This window comes from Eretmochelys imbricata, chromosome 12, assembly GCF_965152235.1.
Source record: "Eretmochelys imbricata isolate rEreImb1 chromosome 12, rEreImb1.hap1, whole genome shotgun sequence".
NCBI lineage: Eukaryota > Metazoa > Chordata > Testudines > Cheloniidae > Eretmochelys > Eretmochelys imbricata.
Window position 1 is genome coordinate 30,815,277 of NC_135583.1, and position 23,049 is coordinate 30,838,325.

The following is a 23,049-nucleotide window of genomic DNA, read 5'->3' on the forward strand; positions in this document are numbered from 1 at the left end:
GTATTCAGAGAAAAGCAATGAAAAATGATCAGCTGCCAACAGGGGCAATTTAGAAACTATCTTGTTTGATTATTTAATACAGTGGGTCTTGGTCTTCTCCAATCCTGCCAACCACCAATGTACAAACAACTAGAATCCCCTAAAGGATAAAACTGACTTAAAAGCAGGATTTTTTTAAGTGCTGCAATTGATTTTTTTGCTTTTGGGTTTTTTAACCTTTAGGAAAAAGAAAAGGAGTACTTGTAGCACCTTAGAGACTAAAATTTATTTGAGCATCCGTTGAAGTGAGCTGTAGCTCACCAAAGCTTATGCTTAAATAAATTTGTTGGTCTGGAAGGTGCCACAAGTCCTCCTTTTCTTTTCACAAATACAGACTAACAGGGCTGCTACTCTGAAACTTAACCTTTAGGCTCCACTTACTTCACACTTTTCTCCGCACCCAGGAGCGTAGACACCTGCTCTTTCAATAATGAAGGCGGAGAGTCTCAGGCGCCATCACGACTCCAGCATGAGCTCGCCTTTCGGACAAACGCTGAGCCGCCCTGGAGGTACCAGCCTGAGAGCTGCACCCGCACTCGGGCAGACTGCGAACCCAGCCACAGCGCCAGGGGGAGGTAGGCTGAGAACCGCAGGACGCCCGCTGGGACAGCAACGGGGAGCGTCTCTAGTCGCAGGAGTCGGGCTCCCTGCGCCCGCCGCACACGCTGCACCTGTCCGGCGGCGACTGGCGCGCCCCTCTTGTCCGGACTACATTTCCCAGGGGGGCACTGGGCTCCCCTCACCACGCGATTGGCGGAGCTCACCGGAAGGGGCGGAGCCGCGAGGGGAACGGGCCGGTGGCGGTTGCTCTGGGGCTGGCTGGAGCCCTTCGGCCCAATGGCTGCTCTGAAGTACGCGGGGCTGGAGGACACGGACAGCGAGGAGGAGCTGCCTCCCGGCTGGGAGGAGCGGACCACCAAGGACGGCTGGGTTTACTACGCTAAGTAAGGGGGCACCCGCCGCGCCGGGACCCTGCTGACCCCACTTCTCTCCTGCCCTGGGGATGGGTGGGGGGCACGGAGCTGCCCCTCCCCCTCCTGCCCTGGGGATGGGTGGGGGGCACGGAGCTGCCCCTCCCCCTCCCCCTCCTGCCCTGGGGATGGGTGGGGGGCACGGAGCTGCCCCTCCCCCTCCTGCCCTGGGGATGGGTGGGGGGCACGGAGCTGCCCCTCCCCCTCCTGCCCTGGGGATGGGTGGGGGGCATGGCTCTTACCCCTTCCCAGCCCGTCCTTGCTGCCCTTCCTGCGCGGGGCACAGTAGCTGCCTTCTGTATCTATCCTTGCTGTCTCTCCTAGGTATGGGCGGGGGCAGAGAGCTGCTGCTTCCCTACACAGAATGACACTAGTGTAAACTTGGGGGAGGGGTAGAGAGGGTGACAGAGCTCTATATGGGAGGGAGGGTCATGAGAACAGGACTTAATTAAGTCACCTGTTTCAGTGCATGTCAGTTTCCCAATCTGATACTTACCGAATGGGGTGTTGTGATGTTAGATCTACTAATATGTGTGAAGTGCAGTAAGGTACTACGTTAATGGGCAGGGGGATGACAAATAAACACCTTGGATACAGAGAAGGGAAGGGGGCAGGAATGCCCTACGCATCAGGGGAGACCGGGATAGGGGGAATGGGATATATGCTGCTTTATATGTGGGGATGCATAAGTACAATACTAAGTACACATAGGTGGAGCTGTCATTTCTGGGTAAGTGGTTAATGATACAGCTCTGCATAAAAGGGATAAAACTCCAGTGGGAGTTGATTGTGTTTGGGGGCAATATTGCTGTATATTTTTTGGGCGGAGGATATAACTTTCATATATTTTAGGATATTTGTGTACATATGTGAGAGCAATAGTGTCTTACATAAGGCATCATGGTGCTCTCAATTTTGTCTGGTACGGGAGGAGAAGAGAAACAGGTGCTATAATAATCTGCCTATGTGTAGCTATTGAAAGTGATAAACAGGGGTGTAGCTCAGTCAGGATGTTGAGGTTTGCCAGAGTTTTGGTCGGGTGATTCATTGGCCCATAGCTGCCACCCTGTGCCATTATGAAAATGTTAAGCCTAGACATTGCCATATTCTGGGCATTTGGCAAGAGAGGATGCACTACAGGGCTGACTTGTGAGAAGAATTTCCCTGCTTTTCTATTAAAGCTCCCTTAACTGGATTGGCTGTGGAGTCAATCTGTATTGAAGTCTGAATGATGGCTCCGGTTATAAGGCTAGCATGATCTCCCTTTGTGGAAGGAAAAACATGTAGTAGCAGTGTTTTCTCCTACGTACTGTCAGATGACTTCTCTTCTCCCTACTTCTGCACCCCAAATGCACTTCCTAGCTTGTCCAGCATGAGAGGAGTATAAAAAAAGTAATTCTTCTCCACAAACTAAATTATTCAGTCTAGATTTTAAGTGTTCCTTTATTCCCACTGACTTCAGTGAGCCCAACTTTTGGTAATCATTACTAGCATGTCTTTAAGTAAGATCTTATGCATGTGACCTTTGTCAGACATAAGTGTGCTGGCAAAAGCCCCTAGTGTAGAGTGACAAAACTTCACTTTTGCTGGCATAGCTTATTTCTCTTTGGGGGCTGTATTTAGCTATACCAAGCCTAAGTACAGTTTTGCTGGTATAAGCTGTGGGGGAGTGCTTTTCTGGTGTAGGATACTGGTGGCTATACTGGCAAAGCACTCCTAGTATAGATGTGGCCTGTGTGTTTGTGTATAATACACACACACTATTTTTTTTCAAAAAGAACAGGAGTACTTGTGGCACCTTAGAGACTAACCAATTTATTTGAACATAAACTTTAGTGAGCTACAGCCCACTTCATCGGATGCATCGATGAAGTGAGCTGTAGCTCCCAAAAGCTATGCCCAAATAAATTTGTTAGTCTCTAAGGTGCCACAAGTACTCCTGTTCTTTTTGCGGACACAGACTAACACGGCTGCTACTCTGAAACCTAATTTTTCTCAGTAATTAAAACAATGTACTAAACCACCGGAGAAGTACCTTATGCAAAAGAATTCACTTAGTGGGTCAGACTGTTAGCTGCTGTTGGGTTAGCTCCATTTAAGTTATTGGAGCTGTGCATGTTTACACCAGCTGAAAATCTGACCCAATACATGCAAATATAGCCGATTTTTTTTAAAGAAAATGTTTGATTTGTAATGATTATAATTTGGTCTCTGATATTTATATGGCAATGTTTTTGTTTTAAATAATCTGTTAACTTCCTAACGTTACACTTCCCATGTATAGGAAGTAAGGTCTAAAGGCTCTGCATCCTCACAGTTCTCCTTGCATGCTCAGGGCCTTATTTATTCCCAGTTCTTCCTATCCGTTTACTTCGCTGACAGTGGCTTTAACATATACCTGTATTTTTTCCCTTTACCAAAAATATCTAACTTATACTGCATGTGTTTTGATGAAGTATTTTAGTAACTTACCAGTATGCACTGTAAACTAATATTATTCCTCTGCATACATGGGTGTCAGAAATTATGTTGATCCTATCCTTGATTTTTGTAGGAATGCGATCACATTTTCAATATTTCTAGTATGCACACACACTGGTAGAGAGTGAGGAGCAGTGGAATGGGGCCCCTTTTTTCTCCTGTGGTTTTAGAAAGTATCCTCTTTCTTCTTTCCCACTGAGATGCACAAGTATCAGTATTAATCCAGCTGCTGGAGTGTTTCATTTTAGGTAAACATGTCTATTCCATCCTACTCTTTTCTTCTGCTCAGGTGGTGTTTGCAGAGCCCCCAGAACAATGGGTTAACACCTCACTGAGATGCAGGTCAAGTCATGTCTCATAGAGCCGTTATTTCTAGCTGCCTGCAGACTTGGGCAGACACCACTGCAGCAATTGTTCTTGGGGCATGCTTTCAAGCTTTTCTGCCCAGATGTGGGGGCTAGAAATGTACTTTCTCTTTTAGATGAAGAGATTCTGATTCAATAACAAGCTGGTGTTGTAAGCATGGGTCTATAATCTATATTCTTTAATTTGTTTATACTGCTTGTTTACCCGAGCCGAAGTGTAGAAAGCTATGTGGTATGGTTAGATCTGTTCAAATGAATATTTTTCAGGTGAATAATAGCTCTAGATGGGAGATGATGTCATGATCTGCCTTATTAAATGAACCAATTAATGAATAAATCAGTGATTTGCTGGCCTATAATTAAGTACTGTTTCTCCCTTTGGGCTCACTGGTAAATTTCTTTTAAGACTTGCTAAGACTTCCACTTGCTAAGGTGGAAGTTCCAATTCTTTTACGCCACATCTTATTTATGGAAATAACTTGGGCAAAACTTTGAAAGGGATTTTTGTGACTTCAAACTTTTCTATAATGTATTCCCATTGAAATCCTGGTTCATGGTTACATGTTTCATGATCTTCCCCCTTAAAGCCAATGGCCTTTTGTATGCAATCTATTAATGTTGCTCTTTAATCATCCAGAGGGATTGTTTGCTCCCTGCCAGCCTGAGAAATGAGACTTGGATCCAAACTTGTGTTTGAATTGTAGTGGCTTCTGTTCTGTGTGACTAGGTTTTTCTCAAAATCCTGGCACCATAGAATCTAGTTACCTAAGGCAGCACTCATGAAACTTCTTTTAAATAGGGAGGAGATATTATTAATAAGTAGGGGGAATATATTTCTTTCCTCAAGAGGTTTATACCACAGAAAGATATAATCGGAATGCAGCAGGAACACTGCTATGGTGATATATTATATTGAAGGTAAATAATAAAAATGTATCTTTAAGCTTCTGTTTAATTGTCCTTTTAATTATTTTTTTTTAAACAGTCATCTTGAAGAGAAAACCCAGTGGGAGCATCCTAAATCTGGAAAGAGAAAACGCATTGCAGGAGGTTTGTGCTGGGCTTTTGTAACGCAGTAAGTTACAAGTAATGATCAGAATGGATGGAGGATCTAGATGGCCGATTTGTGCTGTGTTTACCCCGAGTCTTGTCAGCTATTTTATATAAGTAAAGCCCCGTTGATTCACCAAAGCCCAACATGTTTGTCAGGGGGTTAGTTTGCATGACTTTATTTCTACATAAAGGCAAAGAATAGGCAGAAGTGCAAAGGTCTTCTGTTTACTGTCCTTGTAATGGACGCAGAGCAAGATGGCAAGATTCGTAAATTGTGTTACGACCCCTTTCCACCACTTGGGTGACACAAAGGGTTCTTATTTCGGCTGTAAATGCCAGCAGAGAATTCCACTTGTGTAGGGGAATTCCCTGCCAGTGCCTCACTGTTCCATGTCCCACACACCTGAGCTAGGTATGTGTCAAGGAAGGAGTAGGCAGGAAGAGAGCATGGCAGAACTTTAGACCACCACAGTAATCTGCTACTGGGAAAATGCCATTTAAGGATCTTCTGTTAGTGGCTCAGGTGAGAGTGCTCTGAGAATTAGGGAACCCAAACTGGCTCCCTGACACCTCCCTTCCCTTGCGGTGAGCCGAGCTCCAGCACTGGAGAGAATAAAATCTCGTTTACTAGCATGATCTCATCTTGCTTACCAAAAAGATTGTTGGTTGGGGAAAGCTTCAATAAACGTGGAGGATAAATAAAAACAGTGCATTTTAAAGGAGGCAATGTTATACATACAGAAAAACAGTCCTGCATTAAGACTAGATGATGTAAGATGTTAACATTTTCAGGAGATTAATGTTAAAGGGACATTAGTAACTTTTTGGTTGGGGCGGGAGGATAAGAGCATTATACATAGGCATGCCAAGGTGGGACTCCATCACTAAATTTGAATTTTTTTATTTTATCTTTTATTGTGTCAGTAAAATATTTAAAGCCATTAAAGAAAGGGATAGGTTGTAAATGTGCTGCCTATGTCTCATGTTTCATACATTGTCAATAATGTGCACATACCTCATGTTAGAATGTTTTCCAGTATATTTGAACCACCACCCTGATGAATTACAGGTAATATTTTCAGCCAAGTTTAGCTTCTTTGAAATAGCAGCAAAATTCCTTGATTTAAACATTTTTAGGAAAATATTCTGTTATACTTTTTATCATTTCTTTCCTTTTAACATATCATACCCCTATAATAGTATTGTCTGCCACACACTGGGGCTTATTCCCATGTTCTGATATGTAATGTGCATTATATACAATATTGCAGAATCCAGTATTTTGATAGCTGCTATACTTGATCATGCATTCACACCAGCTCTGCCCAAGATGCATGGGACATGTGCAACATATTATAAGGCAGGATCAAACCCTGTGGGTTTGTACTGCAAGAAAAGTCATTTGTGAAAGGACTACTAGCCTACTGCAAACATCTCCGTATCCTTGTTAGTAATTACCACATGCCACATCGTATTGTTTATTCTAGATCTCCTGCATATCATACCTTTCATCTGAGAACCTTTCCTTTGTTTTGATGGTTTGTGAGCAGTTCTTGTTTTTAAACTTAGCTTCAGTATTCAAGTCAAGCTGGTAGGAGTATTAGGGATGGAAATGCTTGTATATATTTTCCACATTCAGCAATGCCAGGAGTTCAAACTTCCTGTAGAAAATGCTTTGAGATATATTTTCTGTATTCTAGATCTGCCATATGGGTGGGAGCAAGAAACAGATGAAAATGGACAAGTCTACTTTGTGGAGTAAGTACTTGAAAATGTAGATCATGAATGAATAGGAGGGCTGATGACCCATATGAGATTTTGACCACTCTAGTGAGTTGCAATGCTATGATTCTTTGAGTTAAATACACAGAAACCAGTAAGCAAAAACTTAATATTTAAACGTTTAGGCATGTAATACATCTCCCCCTCCTCCCCCCCACACCATGTTAGTAAATTGTTTCACGTAAACACAAGTATAAACTTGCAGTGCAGAATTGAGAGTGACTTAAACTTAGTTCTATAACAGAATAATTGTGATATTTAATTATCAATAGATTTCCAGCATCTTCTCCTAGCTAAACAAAAGGTGGAAAGAATCTAGAAACAAATTATTGGTAAAATGAATTGAGGAATAATGGAGTAATTCAAAAGATAACTCCATATGAAGATAGGGTTCCCAAAGAGAACACCCAATGATATGTTAATATCCTCTGTTGTAAAGTCAGGAGAGAGAGAATTGTGAATTCTTCATACAACAAATTGTGATTCTGGTAGACTAAAATTCCTGTCTCTTCAAAGTGTGGGTAGGTGAGGCTGTCTCTTCTTAACCAGAAAAGTAATTTAAGAAATACAATAGGAACTTGATTTTGTGATCCCAGCTCAAAAAGATAATTACATGGATCAGTTTTTGTAAAGCAAAACCCATTTCACTTTCTATATGTGACTCTGCTTATATGGACCGCCAAGCTTCCACGATTGGTTGGTCTGTTTTTACAATATGGTAGTGCTCAGAATGTGTTGGATGCTGTGAAAAACAGAAGGAACAATTCCTGCCCTGGGGAGCTTACAATCTAAAAGATATGGGGGGAAAAGAAAGAGAGGTAGAACAAGGGGCAACATCAGGAGGGGTGAGTTCATAGGAGCAGGGACAGGAAAGAGAGGAAGGAAGGATCATAAGGAATACTGAGTCTGGCTTTGAATAGATATTGATAGAGAGGAGAAGGGAGGTTGTTTCAGTAAACAATGAATCAGTAGAGAGGGAAGAATATTTACAATCCAAACTGTAGAATCTGCTCACACAAGGGGAGCACAGGTGTTGTGAAGATCATTGATCAGAATGAGTTGAGAATTTTTTTGTCAGAATGATCGTCTGACAGAAAATGCAGTTACTGCAAAAACAGAAATTTTCCATGGAGCGGGTGGGGACCATCTTTTTTTTTTTTTTTTTGGCCAGACTTTCATTTTTTTCCATTGGGGAGGGAAATCTAAATGAAGTATTTCATTTAGGGTCAGTTCAACCCAAAATAGAATATTTTTTGTTGAAGATTTTTTTGAATTGAATTCTGAATCAGTTAAATAAAACATCAAATTGCATTTCTCTTTCAGCAGATTGCTTTCTGGGAGTAATAGTTCAAGCCCCGGTCTCTCTTGTGCGCTGGGCTGGGCTGAGCTCAGCTCAGCTCCCTGGAGGACTGCATATTCCAGAATCCAATGTAGATTTCCTTCTGACCAAGTTCTGCTTGATTCACCATGGGAATGTGGCCTGGCTAGGGAGCCTGGCACAGAGGGGAGAATGGGGGCCTCAGGCTTCTGAAATGCAACTCTCAAGAGTCAAAGCGTTACAATAGGAAAATGCAGTTTAATGTTAAAGTGACTCAAAATGAAACATTTTTGTTCACTTCAATTTCAGGAATGTTGAAATGTTTCCATTAAAAATGTCAAAATGAAACATTTAATCTCTTCTGAATTAAAATTGTTGTGGGAATTTCTCTTTTTTGGGGAAAAATGTGGACATTTCAGTTGAAATGCTGGAATTTCTTTGGGACAGAAATTCTGAATTTCACTTGGCTCAAGGAAAGGCTCTGACCAAGAATGAAGTTGCTGCTTCTTTTAATTTTCCTCCTCCAGCTTATTTGGCTGGGGAGTGCTGGTGGGTGCTGCTACAGTTTGAGTCCAGAGGTATAGCCCTTTGAAGCATTGGCAAAGTTTTCATTAATTGTCAGACACATAGAGGAACATAATTTTTTGTGCGAAAGTCAACATGGTTTCTGTAAAGGGAGATCGTGTCTTACTAATCTATTAGAGTTCTTTGAGGGGGTCAACAAACATGTGGAGAAGGGGGATCCAGTGGACATAGTGTACTTAGATTTCCAGAAAGCCTTTGACAAGGTCCCTCACCAAACGGTCTTATGTAAATTAAGTTGTCATGGGATAAGAGGGAAGATCCTTTCATGGATTGAGAACTGGTTAATAGACAGGGAACAAAGGGTAGGAATAAATGGTAAATTTTCAGAATGGAGAGGGGTAACTAGTGGTGTTCCCCGAGGATCAGTCCTAGGACCAGTCCTATTCAACTTATTCATAAATGATCTGGAGAAAGGGGTAAACAGTGAGGTGGCAAAGTTTGCAGATGATACTAAACTGCTCAAGATACTTAAGACCAAAGCAGACTGTGAAGAACTTCAAAAAGATCTCACAAAACTAAGTGATTGGGGAACAAAATGGCAGATAAAATTTAATGTTGATAAATGTAAAGTAATGCACATTGGAAGAAATAACCCCAACTACACATACAATATGATGGGGGCTAATTTAGCTACAACTAATCAGGAGAAAGATCTTGGAGTCATCGTGGAGTGTTCTCTGGAGACATCCACGCAGTGTGCAGTGGCAGTCAAAAAAGCAAATGGGATGTTAGGAATCCTTAAAAAAGAGAGAATAAGATGGAGAATATCTTATTGCCCTTATATAAATCCATGGTACGCCCACATCTTGAATACTGCGTACAGATGTGGTCCCCTCATCTCAAAAAATATATACTGGCATTAAAAAAGGTTCAGAAAAGGGCAACTAAAATGATTAGGGGTTTGGAACGGGTCCCATATGAGGCAAGATTAAAGAGGCTAGAACTTTTCAGCTTGGAAAAGAGGAGACTAAGGGGGGATATGATAGATGTATATAAAGTCATGAGTGGTGTGGAGAAAGTGAATAAGGAAAAGTTATTTACTTGTTCCCATAATATAAGAACTAAGGGCCACCAAATGAAATTAATGGGTAACAGGTTTAAAACAAATAAAAGGAAGTTCTTCACTCAGAGCACAGTCAATCTGTGGAACTCCTTGCCTGAGGAGGTTGTGAAGGCTATGACTATAACCAGGTTTAAAAGAGAACTGGATAAATTCATGGAGGTTAAGTCCATTAATGGCTTTTAGCCAGGATGGGTAAGGAATGGTATCCCTAGCCTCTGTTTGTCAGAGGGTAGAGATGGATGGCATAATTTTTTTGACCTAGCTTCTGCCTCTCGGGGAGCTGGATTACTTAAGGTGATGCAAGAACCGTTCCTGTTTTGTGGCGGTAGTGTCTATGCTGAACACTATTGCAGCAGAGCTGCAGCAGTGTTTCAAGTGTAGACAAGCCATAACTTGTAAAGGTCTTGACTGAAGTTAAAAAGGAGAGAACAAGTCACATGTTCTCTTAGTAACATTCTTGGTATTAATAAGACCTGCTTTTGGCAACACTTCAGTGTTTCCCTAGTGCTTGCAACCTTACTGCACGGCATCGAAGAAACAAAAATTGTTTGAAATCTTGTTTTTGATTTTTACAGCCATATAAACAAAAGGACTACATACCTTGATCCCAGACTGGCATTTACCGTTGAAGATAATCCAATGAAGTCTACTACTAGACAGAGATATGATGGAAACAGTACTGCAATGGAAATCCTTCAGGGTCGTGATCTGAGTGAAAAAGTGGTTATAATCACTGGAGCGAATTCAGGAATAGGTAGGTCATTGTGAGACTTAAGTGAATAAAATACTATGTTTCATCTACTTGCAAGTAGTTTTGACCTAACATTGGTTTGGTATATTTAAAAATGTGCGTTCACCCTTTAATTCTGGATTGAATTCACATCCGTTATTATTAAGATTAAGATGCTTGGAGAATTAGTTCCCCCATATCATCCTGATCAGTCATCTTCTACAGTAGTTTGTTGTATGGTGGCATTGGAATAGGTGTAGATAGTGTATAGTTAAGGTATTTTTTTTAAATTACCAATCAGGTTTTTTTACCAATAATAATTTTTGATGGAAGTTTAAGAAGGGCTTAATTACTTTTCTCTCAGAAGGGGATCCCATACTCCTCAGTCATTTCTCCCCCTCCCCTAGCCACTACCTTGGTTGAGTCATTGCCACTGTGATTTGTAGTAAAAGTAAATTGTACAGGATCTCTCTTCTGTTTAATTTTTTTGGAGGAGCCAAAGTTGCTGAGACACAGTTAGATGGGGACTAGGTATTAAACTTGATTCTCTCTCAGGCCAGTGTAGATAATCCACTGAGCCCTCCAAAGTTTTATTTAAAATTTAAATTGCTGTTCGTCCTTTTTTGTGGTCTACATTTAGAGTTGTAGAACCATCACAACTGCAGTGGAAATATCCTTATGCAAGGTTATAGTTATTCTTAAAACAGAAACAGATTAAATCAAAAAAATATTTCAAAGATTGCACCCTGGGGACCCATGGCCAGCTTGCAACTCTCTTGAACAATGAAAGGATTTTTGGACCAAGTGTCAGTCTGAATTTCCTTGGTGCAGTTCATCCTAAAATCATTTGAAGGGTAACATTCTCTGAAATAGTATTTTCAGGCTACAACAGGCTCTAAACTTTTCTTATTGTCAGCACGTGTCTTGGTTAAACCTGTTTTGGGGAGATTTTATATCGTTGACTGAATAACTTTAAATTTATGTTAACATTACCAGAGTTTGGCATACTACTCTAAACTGGCATTACTGTGAATGCAGCAAATTTGCTTTTATAATTAACTAAATTTGTTTAATCAAATGTGCACATTTAAAAGTATGTAAAATTTGGGGTGTAAATGAATCAAAGCTTCTCCTGCCCCGCCTTTTGAGTTTTTTAATTTGAGTCAATTGCTAAGAATCTGAAACTGTGTAGCTCAGAAATAACCTAGCTCTTCTCTCTTTTAACCTGGTTCAAGGTTATCATGTGAACCTCTTGAGTGAAACGGTGTTCCATGCTTGTATAGTGATACTGTAGTTAAAGGGTTTGACACCTCATCCAGATCTGTGATGCTTGTGAAAGGTAACTGTTATCTTGAGAGGATGTCTGGATTTGTATTGTGGTTTCTCCTCCTCTTTCCCCACCCAATTTGCAGTTCTGGGTGGTCATAGCTAAATTACATGCACCTTGGGACTAAGTGCTTGCTACCAATGGCTGCTATATAATGTTAACCTATCAAGCTAACAGGAAACTACTTTAGAACCCAGTTTATCCGACCCTCCATTATCTGGTTCTCCGTATTAACTGAACAACCAGCACGCACAGGGCCAGAAGTGGGTGATCTCTCCTTTGGCTGCTAGATGGCGCTGCAGTCATGGATTTGTCCATTCTCTGCATTATCCGAATTTTTGATTATCCGATCTGGCCCTGGTCCCAATTAGATGGATAAATGGGTTCTGCTGCATATTAAGAGGAGAACAGGAGCATAAGTGGGTGTATGAGACTAGGCAGGAAGTATTGCTGCCTATGTGAACTGTTTGAAAATCTGAGTATTTTGTTTTGCCGTTTGCTCATTTTTATTTTGAGCATTTTCCTCATCTTGGGAAATAGCCAAATAAATAAGACTCCCTGTCCGACTGGAACATTTGTAGTATTAATTACACAAGTGCGTCTGAAAAGGCTGCACAGAATAATTGGCATTCAGGACTCTCTTACTCTCATAGAGCAGACACTCAGTAACTTGATTGTACCTGGATGATTAAGATCCCATGGGTGACCTGATCCTTAACCACTCCTCTGTTTATTTTAAAGCCTCTGCAGCGGTCAGGACAATGCAACAAACGTGTGGCATTAGTGGAGTGAACTAAATATTGGGCATGTGCTGCTTCAAATTGTGAGGATGTAAGGTTCAGAAAACCCCAAGTCCAGATGTTTTTCTCAGTTGAACTTATATCACATGTGAAGACATGGCCTATGAGCCTCAAACTTCTTGGGTGCCGTAATGTCTTTGACATCACTGCTGGTTCCATCTCTGCATCCAGCACCAGTTACCAATTGCCAGAGAGCAAGATGTTTCAAGGGTGAGGCAGTTGGGACTTGGGTACAGGGCGATCACATAGAGTCCTGTGCTGTTTGGGCACCCTGAGTTGTCCTGATTTTGTGAGGCCTAAGTGTGAGGCTTGCTTTCTCCTTCACTGCTTAGTTTGAAGGGGAGCTCTTGTACTTTGCTTCCATAGAGCGTGGCTGCTAATGTTCTTGTCCAGGCCTTTGGATGTACCTTGTAAGTCTTGAAGATCTGTTGAGATGGGGCTATCTAGAATATTGAGATAGGACTAGAAATCATTAAACACTGAATTCTAGTCCCAGTTCAGCCACTGTATGCGGTGTGGCCTTGGGTTAGTAACTTGTCCTCCCATATGCATCAGGGATAGTACTTCCCTACCTCGGAGGAGTGTTCTGAGGATTAATTAGTTAGTGGTTGTATAATGCTCTGAAAATCAAGTACTCTGTTCTGTGTTTTTTAGTGTGATTGGATGTTCTTGAGGAAAATGCTGCTGTGTTCCACTAGCTAAAAATTGATTAAAAGAAAATCTTGTTCAGCCTGGGCAATTTGAAATTTTATAAGGTCAGAAGCACAAGAAGTTTTTTTAAAAAAAAAATCAAATATTAAGTCTTCTTGTTTTCAAAATCAGTTTGCAACTTACTTTAAAGACTGATTTGACAGTCTCTGTAAATGTTTCTGCATATCTTGGGTGGGAACTTTGTTTCTTTCAATATGACCGGAAGTTAGCTCCAAAAGGCCAAACATATATTTTAATCACATTACAATGTTTCTTTTTGCTCAAAAATATCTTTTTAACTTCTAAGTTAATGAATTGAGCAAAAAAGATGGAGTTCAAACAAATCTGAGAGCTCATTTAAAAAAAACCCAAACAACCCAGAATAAAAACCTTCTTTCATTCACCAACACACATTAGTTGACTATGCTAAAGGTAAAAAACCCAAACTGTTCTTGGGCTGATGTTCCTAATAATTTATCAATAGGTATAACACATGGAATCTTATGCAGGTTACTAATTACTAGAATTTTATTGTGTAATCTTCCTGATTTAGTAAATGCATGTGAAAAAAATCACTTCCAAAGTGTATGTCACTGTTGTCACTGAAGGGCAAGGGAGGAAAAAACAAAGATACAGTATGTAAAAACAAAATGACTTCTGGGGTCTTAAGCATATTGAACATACAACTTCTGTGTTCTGACTGTCATGGGAGCATTCAAGAAGGTCAGATAATTCAGGGAATTGTCACTATAATTCATAAACTCCAGGGAATGCAATCCTTTTCTGGACAAGAATTTTAGATTATCTAGGTTTGAAAACTTGATTATAGTATCCCAATAAAAGCTGGAACTCCAGCTGAGGGTGTGCATGGGCGACAAACCATTCTGGTGAAATCATAATTCCATTGAAGTCCATGAGAGCTTTACCATTGACTTCAAAGGGACCGAGATTTCACCTTTAGTCTAGGTTTATGTACAGTTGGGTCCCAAAAGCTAAGCAACTAAATCTGTGTGAGGGCAATTAAATAAGTTGCCTGTTTTTCACAGGGACAAAGTTTCTAGGAGTTGTAGGTGCCGTTCACCTGTGAAAGTTGAGCCACTTGTTTAGTTACCCAAGTATTGATTTTTGTGCTCAACCTTAGGATCTCATGTTGGCAAATATTGGGTGAAATCTTGGCTCTATCAAAGTCTTTGGCAAAACTACCATTGATTTTAAAAGGACAAGGATTTCACTTATTGTCTTTGACCGCTGTGCTCATCTGTAAAATGGGAAAAATTATATCTACTACAGAAGTCTCTTGTGAAGATTACAGAACACTTGTGTCATTTTTAAAGTGATGTTCCGTATTTTTCTTGATGTAAACTGATGTACAGTTCAACAGCTTATGGCTGTACTACTAACTGTAGAAGTGGTGGTATATTTTCTGCAACTCTGTCTGTATACCCAACTCTCAAATTATTTCTCCCTCCCATCAGATATTTCCTTTAACTTCTATCTTCTTATTTAAAGCTAACAATTAATCCATTGCAGGTTCCACTATGAGGAAAACTTGTTAACAAGAGTATGGAATTCAAGTTCAGATTTCTTGGTTTTATCTAATGGCTGCTTTCCCATTTCTTTATTTTTTTTGGTACTTAGTCTTAAAAAAAGTTACCACAAAACATATTAAAGAAATAGTTTTTTTTCCCCCCAGAGGTGTGTTTAGGATATACAATGAATAAATGAAAATATGTAAAACTTATGGTGAAAAGAATTTACTAAATATATCCACTAGTCACCTGAAAAGTTAAGAGTCAGCTTTTCTAAAATACTTAGATTTTATCAGGGAGTGAAAACTTACTAACTTCTTTAAAATCAAAGCTGGTGTTTGTGTTGTGAGGATGGTAAATATCAAACTTTTTCTTTCTTTAATTTTACAGATCTCTTCTTGTCATGTGATAAACATTCTTTAGATCTTGATTAATTTTAATCAGGATTAAATTTTCATCTTCTAAATATTGGGTCAGAAAAATGTTAATTATCTGTGTGCTGCAACACTATATTATGATTAATTTTAACTTCAGCCATGAATGGTCTTGTTATATTAACCATCTATTTTCAGATACAGACCCTGTTCATGCAGAGACTTCTTCACACACAAAGTAGTTCTTTTAAAGTCAATGAGACTACTTTCAATACATGGTTAATGCATAGTTAAGTATTTGCAGGACTGGAACCCTAGTTTAGTTACAAAGAAAGAGTCCTTTAGTTTGTATTGTACATACAAATAAAAATAAGTCTTTAATTTTTTTTCCACAAGAGGGCTGTATTGTCCTTTGAAAATATTAAACAAAAGAGAGCTTTTGTATTTTTCTCCTCCTCTGTGGTTTTTTGTTAAATACTTCTGAATTTTTGTAATTATCAGCGCTTAAGTTCAAAGTGTGAGAAGTATGTTAGCTGTTTCGTTGCGTTCTAGTCTATAAGAAGATACAATATTTTCAACTTTGTTTGCAGTCAGTTCTGCCAAATTACACAATGTCCATATTTTTAGTAGTATTTGTTTTTAATATCAGGGAGACAATGGTGTGGTTTATATATTTCTGGGAAGCTGAATTACACAAATATTACTATACATTTTAAGGCTCATCTCAGGCTACAATAAATGCCTTGAAACTACATGTACTTCTGCTTCATTTTTTTTTTTTAACAGTACACATTGGTTACCTAATCTATTGTGAATATTAGACTATGTAAGAACAGTAAAATATAAGTGACACAGTACTATTTATGCTGTTTTACTGGCATATTGTAGAGGGACAAAATGTGTATCTTTTTGTGCTGGTGCAGACTTCGGAAAACATTTTTTTAAAAAAGCCTTCTTATATGAGATTGTTCTTTTAATCACAAAGTTTCATTTTTTTCTCTTTACAAAACCATTATGCACAGAATCTTTTTGTATTCAAAGAATGAGAAATAGTCCTATTTTGGTTATATCAAGGTCATAAGCAATCTATTAATTACATATCTTAGGGGATGCCCAGATCAAACGCAGGGGTGACCTCAGAAAATTAAAAGCATTCTTGGCTTTGTGTAGCTTACTTTTTTTAACCAAATACTGAAAAAATTCCAAAAACTCTTGTGCTGAACATGACTGTCAGTGCTGCATTTTCTTAACTCTTGAGTTACAAAGTCTTTTTTCAGTCCATAAACTTAGTTGATCTGCAAACATTTCCACTATTTCAAAACCAGTGACTGTGTATTAACACTTTTGTGAAATAGAATATTATTTTGTATTGCAGACCCCTAGAGACCCCAGTCAGGAGTGAGGTCCTATTCTACTAGGCACTGTAAATGCATATGAGAGCTTTCATTTTCCACAGACTTGTAGTGTAAAAAGTCAATGCAAAGCTGCAGTATTCAAAAGTTTTGTAACATCATACTGATGCCTAGAATGAGGATATGTTCTTTTAATATATCAAAATTAAGCATCTGCTGTATATTTTATTAATCTGTTTTGGATAACTGGCCCTTGGATTTATAGAGGCTTTATAAAGATGTGTATTTCCCTTCTCTTTCACCCTTGTCTGAATTACCTGTGGTTATAGGTGGGCTCTACCTTGTGCACTGGGGCTTGACTCGCATGTCATTACTAGAACTCTAGCCTGAGACAGCTGTTAATAAAGATTAAATAGAGGGCTTAATTAGTTCCTAGTTTTGTAGTATAGTACTTAAATTTTAAATTCCAGAAGTCTGTCTTGGATTACCATTTTTAACTATAATTTAAGTCTCAAGAGAAGAGGACATGCTTCATTAAGGCTTGTTTATATAAACAAAAAATACACTAAGCAACCTGCATTGCTTATCTTAACTACAAAAATATAGGTAGCAGCTCTATCCCTTTAGTCTTTCTTAAATTGATTTATACTGTACCCATTGCTGACTCTTCTGTTGCTTAAACAAACAGGTAGTATCTGTGCATCAGGCTATGGAATTGGGGAATAAATTGTCAGTACTATTAGCTAAAAAAATTAGTTGCTATATACCTTCCTAATGGAATGTATATGGAATGAAGTGTATTCTCAGTAACAAATGCTACAGCTAGGGTTTGTTTCCAAATGACATTTGTGTGTTCCTAAATACATCTCAGTGTTGTAAAACTTTCCTCACCCCAAGAAAGTAAGTAAGTATCTATTAATTTGCATACTGTCACCATGATCATAGAATCATAGAATATCAGGGTTGGAAGGGACCTCAGGAGGTCATCTAGTCCAACCCCCTGCTCAAAGCAGGACCAATCCCCAATTAAATCATCCCAGCCAGGGCTTTGTCAAGCCTGACCTTAAAAACTTCTAAGGAAGGAGATTCTACCACCTCCCTAGGTAACGCATTCCAATGTTTCACCACCCTCCTAGTGAAAAAGTTTTTCCTAATATCCAACCTAAACCTCCCCCACTGCAACTTGAGACTATTACTCCTTGTCCTGTCCTCTTCTACCACTGAGAATAGTCTAGAACCATCTTCTCTGGAACCACCTCTCAGGTAGTTGAAAGCAGCTATCAAATCCCCCCTCATTCTTCTCTTCTGCAGACTAAACAATCCCAGTTCCCTCAGCCTCTCCTCATAAGTCATGTGTTCCAGACCCCTAATCATTTTTGTTGCCCTTCGCTGGACTGTCTCCAATTTATCCACATTTATGATAATGTATGGGTGATGAGACTTTGTTCATAGATGGTCGTGATGTTTATGTGATTGTATTTATGATGCACCTTTGACTGTCTTACTTGCTCTCAGCCCACTAATCCATCTCACCTGGGACTTTGACATTTCAAACCCATGATCAGTATAGAACATCTACCATTTTTTTGAAAATCAGTCTGCTCTCCAAAAATCACTCTTTTCAACTCGCTCTTTGCCCAGAAAATTAAAAATCATTTGCAGTGGGCTAGTCACATTCAGCTTTGGCTCCATGACATATTTCAGGTTTGGGACCTTCAGGGGAATATGTGAACTTCAGAGCTTTGGAAACTCAGGAATATCTCTCCGGTCCAGTTAAACGCATTGTTATGGTGTATCTATCCCACACAGGTGATGAAAGGGCTGACTGGAACTAGAAAGCTCAATTAAGGTACCTGGAAATTGGGTTTGCCTCTCTCCCTCCCCCACCCCTCCCCCCAAGATGAGTCCCAGCAGTGGAAGGAGCTGAGCATAAAGAGAGGGAGCCCAGAGCAGAAGATAGGTCTCAGGCAAGATGCTGGAGGAAAGGGCAGTTTTCTGCAGTAGTCCCTGGTGCAGGAACAAACACCCCACAGAAGAGTGCCCTGGGGCCACTATACTGGTTAAGGGACCAGGAATTGGGAGAGAATCCAGAAGCCAAGGGTGGGTGGACGTTGTTTATGTTGGTCCTTTGTTTGGGCCATTTGAACTCTAGTAGGGGATTCTGGGGCTGAGAGCCCTCCACTGTGAAGGAGGATTAAGACATGAAGAGCCTCGGTTCACCAAAGGCAGCAGAGCCAGAACTTTTTGAGGTACGGTCTTGACCTTAATTGTTTGATTTGAGGTGGTGTTAGTTGAAGAGTGTTGGAAAAGTACAGTATTATTCAAGAGCCCTGGAAAGGGGATGCCTGCAATGCTATCACAAGCCAGACAGACAAAGACACACACAATGCTTACATTTAGTCCTAGGAGGTCCCAAAGCTTACCATCAAAGCATAGTTTTAGACAGAAAGTCAGTGTATGTAACAATGTCTATTCTCTCTCTGTATCTAAAGCTTGTACGTTTGGACAAAAGCTAAGGGCCCTGCTTTAGTGATACGATGTTTGTGTGCCAGTCCATCTAGTCACATGACACTGCAGGATTGAGGCCAATGGCAGTTTGTTTTACAGGTGGAATGATATGTCGTATAATCCCAGTAAAAATTCTAAAGTCAAGAATCTTACATTTTCTCTCTAGGGTGTGAGAATTTACCATCATCATAAGTATCAGAATGATTTTAAAGTACCTGGGTTTGTGACAGGCTCCACAACTTGGAACAAATGATCCAGAATCTGCCTTCAAGGAGCTTCATGTAAGGGTAGACGTGTAGCATTCATCCTCTTTGCAGTTCTTAAGACACTTAGATAATAAAGCAGTTCTGATCACTTAAAAAACTTTCTAAACTGCTTATGGAGAGGCTTTTGGGTCTCCAGTACTTGCCAGCTAGCTCCTTCACCGAAAAGCTTTCCTATATAGGTGGAAAATGACATAAATTCTCCTGTACGAAACATATACACTTTATATTTGGGGTATGCCCTGATGCTCTTGAATATCACAAGAATCCTTAATCCTTCTTGGATCTGTAGGCAGAAAGCAAATAAGAATTAAAATAACCACAGAGATGTCCCTTTTGATTACTTCTTTTTTACCTAAATCAGAGGTTGAATAATGTGTTCTGAATCTCCCAGAAAGATCACTTAGTGCATATAGGGAAACATGCCAGACATGGGAGTCTGCTCAGGCTTTTGGCAGAGGGCACAATGCTCTTATTATGAAGGGATGGTGATTTGTGTGTGTGTGTATTTATATGTATATGTGTGTGTATATGTATATGTTCATGAATGATGATGTAGTTGAGCCCTAACTAGACAGTACAAATAACAGTATCTTTAGTCAAATCCAGATCATATGGGAGGAATAAAACAGACCCAATAAATATCAATGAGGACTATAATGTTAATTATATTAGTCTGATTCTTTAAGTATGTTCACTGTCTCACTATATTACAAAGCTCTTGGTGGTCTCAGCCCACACAGACCCTTGTCTGAGTTTGTTAGTAAGGAATTGTTCACCTCTGCTTTGGAGCTAGAGGACACATTTTTCTTCCCCTCTAGAAACGTGCATACATTTCTGTCTGAACACAGACATTGGTTTATTTTCTAATTTATGTCTTTATCCTTTCTGTTTGTCTCCAGATGAAATAATAGTTAAAATGATTATATGAACCGACATACAACTTCTATAAATGATTCACTAGACATGCTGTCCTGGTCTAGACTCCTTTCCTGATTTGTTGCAAAGCTTCTGAGTCTATTTCACAGTTGGGTGTATGATTTTTTTTTTCTTTTTTACCCATCCTTCTTTCAAGCAGATAGTACTTTAAGTCGGGGGAGGGGAAGAGGGGGAAATAAGATTTTGAAACCAACGTGAACCACTCAGGCTTGGTTGTTCAGTTGTACTGAAAAATAAGAGCATTTTATTTAAGAAGGATCTTTTTATATGGAACTTCTCTTTTTGTTTTTGGTCTGCTTTGTGCTGTTGCTATTATCTAATGCACACCAGTAGTACTAATGCAACCTTTCATGCAGCAGAGCTCTTTAGATGCAGATTAGCTGATTAAATGTATTGTTTTTTTTTAAACTTGCTTTAATGAAATGCAAACATCAAGAAAACTTGCTTGCATATTGCTTCTACTACTTGCAGTGCCTCTTGGGGTATGTCCTCACTGCATAGTTAACCTGGGCTTCTTCCTTGTGTTTTAGTCCCCTACCATCCTCAAAGAAAACCCTCTAATCTGGTTTTGGGTGTGTTTGAAGACTGGCCTAATTTACCCATCTGGGGTATAGGTTAGAACCCAGACTCCAGTTTAACTCTGTATGGAATCCTCCCACTTTGCAGTGAGCATGCAGACAAAGTTACTTGAATGCAGATGATCCTCCAGTGTCCTTCCCACAATTCCCCCGAAGGATGGACAAGGTCTCCCACAATTGACTAGGAAAGAGTCCCAGAGCATCTCAGCACAAAGAACCCTGGGATATGCCCTTAGAGACACTTGGGTGAGTCTAGAAACCAGGAGGACATGGTAACACAGATAGGGCTTCGGTGTGAGGATGCTCGCATCCAGTGTAGGCCAATCCAGGTGTTTAGACCTGGGTGTTTATCACCCAGAATAACTGCGTAGTGAAGACTTAGGGCTTGTCTGCACCTGAAATGCAACAACTGCTTCACTGTAGTGCTTCAATGTAGACACTATGTATGCTGATGGGAGGGTCCTGAGAGGCGGTAGCTAGGTTGACAGAAGAATTCTTCCGTCGACCTACCGCTGTGTATGCTGGCTTAATTATGTTGCTCGGTGGTATGGATTTTATATCCGAGTGATATAGCTAGGTTAACTTCTTAGTGCAGACCAGGCATAAGTCCTTCCCTCCTCAGAGGAGGAAAAAGGAGATCGGGGAGTTAGGGCCTAATTCAGCACAGCCCTCGAGGGAGGCAGCACTCGCCTACTCCGCAGGCCCTGCAGTAAAGGCCCTAACTCCCCGAGTCCAGAGGAGGGAGTGTGGCTCTACACTGTTCCATCCATTGAAAGATGCCTTGTTCCCTGATTGCCGAGTCTTTCTCCAGCTCCTTTCTCCCTCTGAGATCAGCCTAGGGTAAACTACATGTTTTGTAGCTTGGATCAAACAACTGGGGAGTGTTCAGGCCTTTACAAATGTGAGAAACTATATTGCCAGTTAACTCAATCTGTTCAGTGGAGTTTTTACCACCTCAAGTTAATTTTATTGTATTGGGGTGAAGGAAGGAGGGAGACTTTGATCAATACATGGATCTTGTGCCCTCACCTGGAATTGTTTACTGGATATCTAGTTGTGGTGGCTAACTCTTGTAGCCTTTTTGATTGGCTTTGTGGGTTGATCAGTGCTGCCATGAAGAACTGGGGATAGGGAGGATAATAGTGGGTATTGTTTGTTTCTGCAGGTTTGGGCTTTTAGTCCTTTTGTGATCAAGAGACTTTCAGATGTAAGCCTGCAGATAGTGACTTTGTCTACACTGGACTGGTTCAGTTCACTACACTGGTTCAGGGGTCTGAAAAAACCACACCGAATGACAAAAGTTTTGCCGCTGAAAAGCGCCGGTGTGAACAGTGGTTTGTCGGCAGGAGAGTGTCTACTATCCATGATCAGATCATTTTCTAATCAAGACCTGGCTATTTTGGAGATGATTGCAGGAGTGTGCACACGCAAAGGTCAGGAAGTCTGGGTCTGTGTCCCGGTAAGCGTAAACCAGTCTTTATCTTTCATGTAATTTCTCCATTTCTCAATCTCTCTGTGCCTACTAGATAATGCTTCATTGCTATGGAAGCAGAGATGTAAGCAGTGAGAAAGACCTAATATGTCATCAAATTAATTCTTCTAATAATGCAGCTGTGTTTGCCACTTTGTCTGTAGGTGTTCTGAGAATTCTAGTTTTAAATTTCCTAAAAAATGGGGGTTTCTTCCACTTCAGTGGAAAGAGACTGTTGCACAGCTTCATACATTTCACTTTTGGGGATGCAGCCTGAAGGAGTCCTTGTTTAGTTTCATAGCATTACTTGGCTCCAACAGAATTTATTTATTCTGTAGGGCAAGGACTGACTCCAACACTGCAGCTCTTAAGCTTTGTACCACTTGAGGACATGTCCTGCATGTCATTTAAGATGCATAGTAGTAGCGTGCTTCTCTAGGAGAACTTGAGAGGCCCACAGTGTGTGGGCATGTGGTTGTTCAGGGCACTTTGGGGCAGTGGCCAGGAAAAAGGATAAATTTTGTGGGTAATGGCTTCAAGACAGAATGCTGAGCGTGTGAAGTTCTAAGTTCCACAGATCTGAGATCCCTGTTCTGATGACTCTTACGAAGTTGGAAATTACCATTCATAGGTCAAAGTGTATTTCTAATGACTGAAAATAGTGAGATGAAAACTGGCTTTTAAAAACTGATTTAATCATATAAAGTGTTAGTTACAAAGGTAAGGACCCTTTTTTGTTTTAAAATATGATTAAACTGCATCATCCTTTTAAATGAAATTTTGTTGCCTAAGATTTAGCTTATGTTAAAGGATTTTTTTTGAATGTATCAT

The 23,049-nt window shown here is 40.2% G+C and overlaps 1 protein-coding gene across 8 annotated transcripts in view; it reads left to right on the forward strand.

Annotated features, from left to right (window-relative positions):
- The first annotated feature begins 810 nt into the window (after window positions 1-810).
- Window positions 811-23,049, forward strand: part of WWOX (WW domain containing oxidoreductase) — a 681,681-nt gene continuing 659,442 nt past the window's right edge. For 7 of the 8 annotated variants that reach the window (XR_013347695.1, XM_077831288.1, XM_077831293.1 and 4 more), the window contains exons 1-4: window positions 832-983; window positions 4,842-4,906; window positions 6,610-6,667; window positions 10,233-10,411. Coding sequence is in view for 7 of the 8 variants with exons in the window: in XM_077831288.1 (XP_077687414.1) it covers window positions 877-983; window positions 4,842-4,906; window positions 6,610-6,667; window positions 10,233-10,411 (409 nt within the window). In the remaining variant the exon portion in view is untranslated. Of the gene's footprint in view, window positions 984-4,841; window positions 4,907-6,609; window positions 6,668-10,232; window positions 10,412-23,049 lie in introns of all 8 variants that reach the window. The other variant, XM_077831295.1, reaches the window with a different exon arrangement.